The 6,492-nt window shown below is 39.4% G+C and overlaps 1 protein-coding gene across 1 annotated transcript; it reads left to right on the forward strand.

Annotated features, from left to right (window-relative positions):
* Nucleotides 1-1,909: 1,909 nt before the first annotated feature.
* On the forward strand, nucleotides 1,910-4,532 carry LOC145573244 (uncharacterized). The gene is made up of 5 exons (XM_081631782.1): nucleotides 1,910-1,945; nucleotides 1,988-2,176; nucleotides 2,790-3,782; nucleotides 3,866-4,107; nucleotides 4,235-4,532. Exons 1-5 carry the CDS (start codon nucleotides 1,910-1,912, stop codon nucleotides 4,530-4,532), a joined length of 1,758 nt encoding a protein of 585 aa, XP_081487908.1.
* The last annotated feature ends 1,960 nt before the right edge of the window (nucleotides 4,533-6,492 follow it).

Genomic DNA, 6,492 nt, shown 5'->3' on the forward strand with positions numbered 1-6,492 from the left:
AATAAAATATTCAATTCGCTCCAAACTATTATTTAACTAAATTGGTTGAATATTAATGCACACATATAATTCTAAAATATTGGTGATCATGATTTAATAACAAGATTAAAAAGGATCCTAAACCGGTTGTCCAAATTATCTTATTAGGCGTGATTTTCAATTACATATTCCCTTTAACATGCAATATAGTGATCAATAAGTATAATAGAACAAACATTAATATTGGAAGCAATTTAATCACAATTCCAACAACATAAAATCGTTAGAAAAATAATAGAAATAAAAGGAACATGATTCTTACTTTGATTCTGTTTGTTTGCAACTACAAAATAATAAACGAGTTAGTAACTTCAAGGAAATAATAAAACAATAATTAAATTAAATTAAATAAAGTAGAGTTAATTTGGGGCCAAACCCTCAAACAGTTCTACCTTTCACGCCTTGGCTTAAGGACAGAACCACGAGTAAAGTATGGACTCCTTTGAGCACTTGAAGAAGGAATTTTGAAGTAGAAAGGGTAGGCTAGTGTTTAGGCTAAAGCATAGAAGAGAGAAAAATAAATCAGAGAATTAATTGGTGCCCCGTACATTAGAAATGAGGGGGTATTTATAGGAAAAATGTGCTGAGGGAGCACACGAAACACTAAAATGATAAAAACCCTAAAAAAGTATCCCGTGACACGGCAAACTGTACCGTGACACGGGAGGTCCCACCGTCAGACAGCAAACTTTCCCGTGACACGGTACATTTTTAGTGTGACACGGGAAATTTTCAGAAAACGGGAAAGAAAACGCATTAAGGGTTTACGCGGAAAAGACACGGAATATCCCGTGTCACAGCAGACTTCCCGTGTCACGGGAAATCCCACCGTCAGTCGGGAAGGATTCCCGTGACACGGTGGCTGTCTAGCGTGGCGCGGGAATTTCCAGCCCACTTTTCCGTCTAAATACATTTTTAAACCTAATTTCATTCGGCGTTTTAAGTGTCGATTGATAATTTCGGGCCTTTTCTGACTTATTATTATTTGGGCTAAAATAAGATAATAATTAAATAAAAATAAATAAAAGGTTTGGGCCAAAAATAAAATAAAAAAGGGCTAAAATAAAATAATAAGTTTGGGCTGAAATAAAAAACTATGCTTTTACCAAACATCAAGACCGATCCATGGACCGTTCAAAAATATGAATTTAATCAAATGCGATTTTTTTAAGCACTCTCGGGATTAAATAGTAAACCCGACCAATAGTGGCGGCGAAAGGTTGTTCATCATCGGGTTTGGTTTTGGGGAGACATTTTTAAGTGTCTACAATGGCGAACGACTGCTCAACTTTACTCGTTTAGGTTTTTTCCCAATTTTCTTAAACACAATATATAGTTATAGGTAGTGTTAGATTTAATTATTAATTAATTCAATTTACTTTTTTAATTTCTTTACATAAAAAAAGGTAACAAATTAGTAAAATATCTTCCTTTTTATATCATTATTTTTCACTATTATTATAATAATGTAGTATTACTATTCCCAAAAAAAAAACATGTATTATGTGTTATTATTAAGATCAATATGTATTTAGAAATTGTAAGACATTATTATTAACAAATATTAAAAAAATTTGTATTGTGAATTTTTAATTATTATAATTTTTAAATATGTACTTTAATTATTATGCACTTTAATTATTAAGTATTATTAATTATTGGTTTATTGATATTATTAATTGATATTAACCCAGAGCAGAGCAGAGCAAATTTCAACAGAGCAGAGCCGATTTCAGCAGAGCAGGGCTAAGCAGAGCAAAGCAAAGCAGAGCAGCTCTAAAGAACAGGGCCTTAGTACTTCACTTTGTTTGTGAGTAAACCTAGAACTAATCGTAAGCTAGAGTTAGTTGATGATGGGGCAATGTTGAAAATGTGGGAGTGGAATGAAGGGAAGGATGAAATAGAAGTGTTCATAGAAGAGACAGAAAACCCATCTGTTGTCTTTTAGTCTGCAGAAGCTAGTTGGGCGAGAACTTTGAAGTTTAGGGCTGACAAAATTAGGCAGAAGGAGGAAGAGAGAAGGAGAAATGCAGAGGCTGAAGAAGTTGAGGAGGAGCTTAATGCTCAAGAACCATTTACTGTTGCGGTAGAGGTCCCTGTTGTGAATGCAGAAGATGATGTGCTTGAATATGTTAGGGTATTCCACACTACAGTAGCTGATGAGTCATTTACATGAGATTCTCAACCTCAACCCTCACAAAATGAACCATCTCAACCCTCAAATGAAAAAAGTAAGACACCATCACCACCCAAAAAATCTCCTAGAAGGAAAAAAGTAACTCCAAGGAAGAAAAAAAACCCAACCTTCACAGTCTACCAACCAAGTCGGCCTACATCTCCACCACCAAATGTTTCCCAAGAGCACCCTTCTCCACCACCAACACCAACACACCATGCTTCCCCAAATAACCCACACATGCATAAATCACCACCCCAACCCATGCAACCTACACCACCCCCACCACCACCACCTCAACCAAATTCAGCTGCATCAAGGCAACCAACCCAAACTAGGGGTGCTTCTAGTTCTGCTGGATAGCCTAAAGAACAAACTAGGGTTAAACCAAAAGAATGGAGGGTGCCTAGAAGCACAGCAAAGAAGTATGGTGTTGAGGTTGGGAAAAATAAAAGAGGAGGGAGGGAAATCAATACTAGGAGCAAAAAACCTATGCCTGTTCAAGAAAGTGACAGTGAGTCTGATCCATGGCCATCTGATGATAGTGATGATGATGACTATGAATTTTCTGAAGATGAGGGTGATATGGAGATGGACTTTAACCTTGTTGATGACTACGTACATTGTGGAAGAGGAAGACCTAGCTGATAATATACCAGAGAAGACATTTGAAGATAACCTAGATGGATCTCATGTTTTGGACAAGATGTACAGAAATGGCAAGGTTTGGTCTAACTTACCATTTGGGTCAATTCAGCTAGAACCTTGGTTAATCTTTGAAAACAAAACACAATTTCATGAGGTATTCAGAGATTTTTGCATACAAGAAGGCTTTGCAGTGTCAGTTGACTATGCTAACAATCAAATATATACAGCTAGGTGTCTAATCAGTGACTGCAATTGGAGGATTCATGCAGCAGTTCTTGTTGATAAAGTGAGCTGGGCTATTAAGAAGCTAGAAGGTGAACATACAACTTGTGGGAGGCTGGAAGAGAATCCTATGGTCTCTTCGGAATGGCTCTGTAGACACTTGATGCAAGACTTAGAGGTAAACCCAGATATTCCAGTTGAATCATTACAAAGAATGTGCCTGGAAAGGTATAGGATCCAAGTGAAGCTCATATTGTTTTACAAAGTAAAGTGTTTAGCCAGGGAGCAAATTCATGGTGGTTTTGCAGAGTCTTATGCTATTTTACCAAAATATGCAGAGATGATTAAGGCCACAAATCCTGGCTCCTTTGCTCTGATTACATGGACTGACAATGGGGTTCATGGTACCAAATTCAAGGCATGTTTCTTCTCCTTTGCAGCTCAGGTGAAAGGGTTCTTGAGTGGTTGCAGACCCATTATAGGGATAGATGGTGCACATCTAAGTGGGTATTACAAAGGAATTATGCTCAATGCAGTTGGCATTGATGGTAATAATGAAATTTTTGTAATAGCTTATGGATTGGTTGATACAGAGAGCATAGACAGCTGGTCTTATTTCTTCAGAAACCTAAGAAGCTTATTTGCCCAGAATGGATGTCAGAAGGAAGACTGGACTTTTATAAGTGACAGGATGAGGGTTAGTGTCTTGCTTTTTTTATAATTCAACTTTGTTTCTCTTATGTTAATGACCACTAACCAACTGTTTCATGTATGTTGAAGGGTGTTGAACCAGCCCTATTTGAAGTGTTCCCAAGGGCAACTAGGAGAGTCTGCTGTCAGCATCTTTACTCAAATTGCAAGATTGCTGGATGGAGTGGGACAGAGTTCCATAAGCTCTTTTGGATTGTAGCCAATGCCTATAATGAGTATGTGTATGACAAAGCAATGTTAAAGATAAAGAAGTATGATGCAGCAGCATTTGATTACCTTACAAATATTGAAGAGCAGTGGACTAGGCACGAGTTTGACAGAACAGTTTGTTGTGATCATAACACAAAAAACTTTGTTGAGTCATTCAATTCATGTACAAAAGACAACAAAAACTGAACCAGCTGTAAGGAATTGGTGCATGAAAAGAATGGGTTTCAGGTTTGACAAAGCAATTGACATGGGCCCTAATGAGTTGACAGAGCATGCTAAAGGGGTTTTGGAGACAAGAAGTGAAGAGTCAAGGTTGTGCCATGTAACAGCAGCTGGTGGGAGAGAGTTTGAAGTCAGGGATGGTCATGCCAAGTTCCCTGTCACACTCCAGACTATGACTTGTGGGTGTGGGAAATGGAAGGGATCAGGGATACCATGCATGCATGGTCTTAGGGTCATTTACAGCGAGCCAGAGACTACAGCCTACAGATTTTGTGTCACCATACTACAAGGGGGATGCATATAAGATGACTTATGGAGACCACATCCATCCTATGGTTGATCCTACTCATTGGCCAGCATTTGATGTACCTGAAATCTTACCACCAACTGTCAAAAGAAGTGCAGGCAGACCAGCTAAGCAGAGAAGAAGAGCACCTCATGAAGCAAGGAAAGGAAAGAGGCACAAGAACAACAAATGCAGTCTTTGCAAGGAATTGGGACACGATGCCTTAACCTGTAAGGCAAGGAAGGAAGCAGCAAAAAAGGCAGAAAATGCAGCAACCTCTTCACAGCAAGCCAAAGGAAGGGGGAGGAAGAGAAAGGCTGACAGTCAGCAACCTTGAAGCTGCCATGCATGATGTGTCAACTTTTTTTGGGGATACTTTTTAAACTTTATTGTTAAGTGTCTGGTTTTTTGTTCAACAAAATGTTAAGTACTTGGTTTTTTTTGGGGATTACTATTTGACCTTAATTGTTAATGCACAATTATGTGGCCATAATTTTTTTAAGGATAATGCACTTTGTTTACAATAATCATTTCAAGGCTACATATAACTAATGCACTTTGTTCACAGTAATCATTTCAAGGCTACAAATACAATAACCAAAAACATAACTACTCCTATTTTTATTGCTAGATCTACTATCTTTTGCTGCCTTACTACTCTTCTCTTGAGGTCCTTCAACTCTTGCTTCAACAAGCTCTCACCTCCATAGTATTGCGTGTCTATCCCTCCCCTACTTTGATTTTCATAACCCGATAGGACATTTTGCTCGACATTACCCTTGCACCATCTAAATGTGTCACACACATCACACTTATAGTACAACCGTTGCGGATTTTTTGCCGAATCAGAACTCCGTATTGCAAACTTCCTACCACAAGAACACGCTTTGTTAGGCACTCTTACGAACGAAGAATCAAAACCGGACGACGATGATCTTGAGTGTGTGGACATCTTTGCAAATGTTTTTAGAAGTGTAACTTGCTACGTGAATCCCTCAAGCACTACATTTATATAGACAAAGTAGTTGTTATCAATGTGCAACGGCTAGTTTTTTAAAAAATGTAACCGTTTTAAAAAAAAAGTGGTATATGGTGAATTAAGCTTAAACTCAATGGAACATGGTGAAATAACTTATAAATTAATGGTATATGGTGAATTCGTAAATTCTTCCAAACGGCAGACTAACAGCAGTTACCAAGAAGGGCATTTTGTGTTAATGTACAGTAACTAAGTGGTATTTGGTGTATTAGAAAGTTTTTTGTGGTATATGGTGAATTAAGCGTAAACTCAGTGGTATATGGTGAAAAATCTGTAATAATAATAATAAAAATTAGCCACCCATCTCCCCCAGCCAACCACCACCCACCAAAGCGAAATCCAACCAGAAACCCCACGCCAGTCCGAAATCCGACCAAAACATCTCGCGCCACCGAGATCCAACCACCCGCCGGTGCTACTCCACTTCTAAAATCCGACCAAAACCCCTAAACCACCGTGTCCGCACCCTAAAAACCCTCTTTCTCCTTCGACAAACACTTCCCTAACCACCAGTCGGCACCCAAACCCCCTCCCTCGCGTCGACGAACTTAATTCGCCTCTCCCGGTGTTGTCTCCACCTCATGAACCACCATGTACGCGAAACCCTAAAATCGAAATCGAGGGTTTCGATTTTAGTGTTTTGGTGTTTTGGGTGGTGATTTTTGGCAATTTTGGCTGTGGCGACTTATGGGAGAGGGTTTGGACTGCCTGCGAAGGTGGTGGCTGGAGAATTATGCTAATGTGGTGGTTAAGGAATTGGGCTAAGGGGGTTGTGGCTACTGGCTGGGGAATCGGGAGGTAGAGGGGAATTGCTAAGGTGGTGACTGGATTTCGGGAGAAAGAGGTTGCTGGATCGAGATTTTCACCGGCGGGAGGGGGGATGGTCACCGCCAGCCAAGAAGTGGACCAGGCGGCCAACCGGAGGTGGGGGTCGAGGCT

Source organism: Chenopodium album, chromosome 2 (assembly GCF_948465745.1).
Source record: "Chenopodium album chromosome 2, dcCheAlbu1.1, whole genome shotgun sequence".
Lineage (NCBI taxonomy): Eukaryota > Viridiplantae > Streptophyta > Magnoliopsida > Caryophyllales > Amaranthaceae > Chenopodium > Chenopodium album.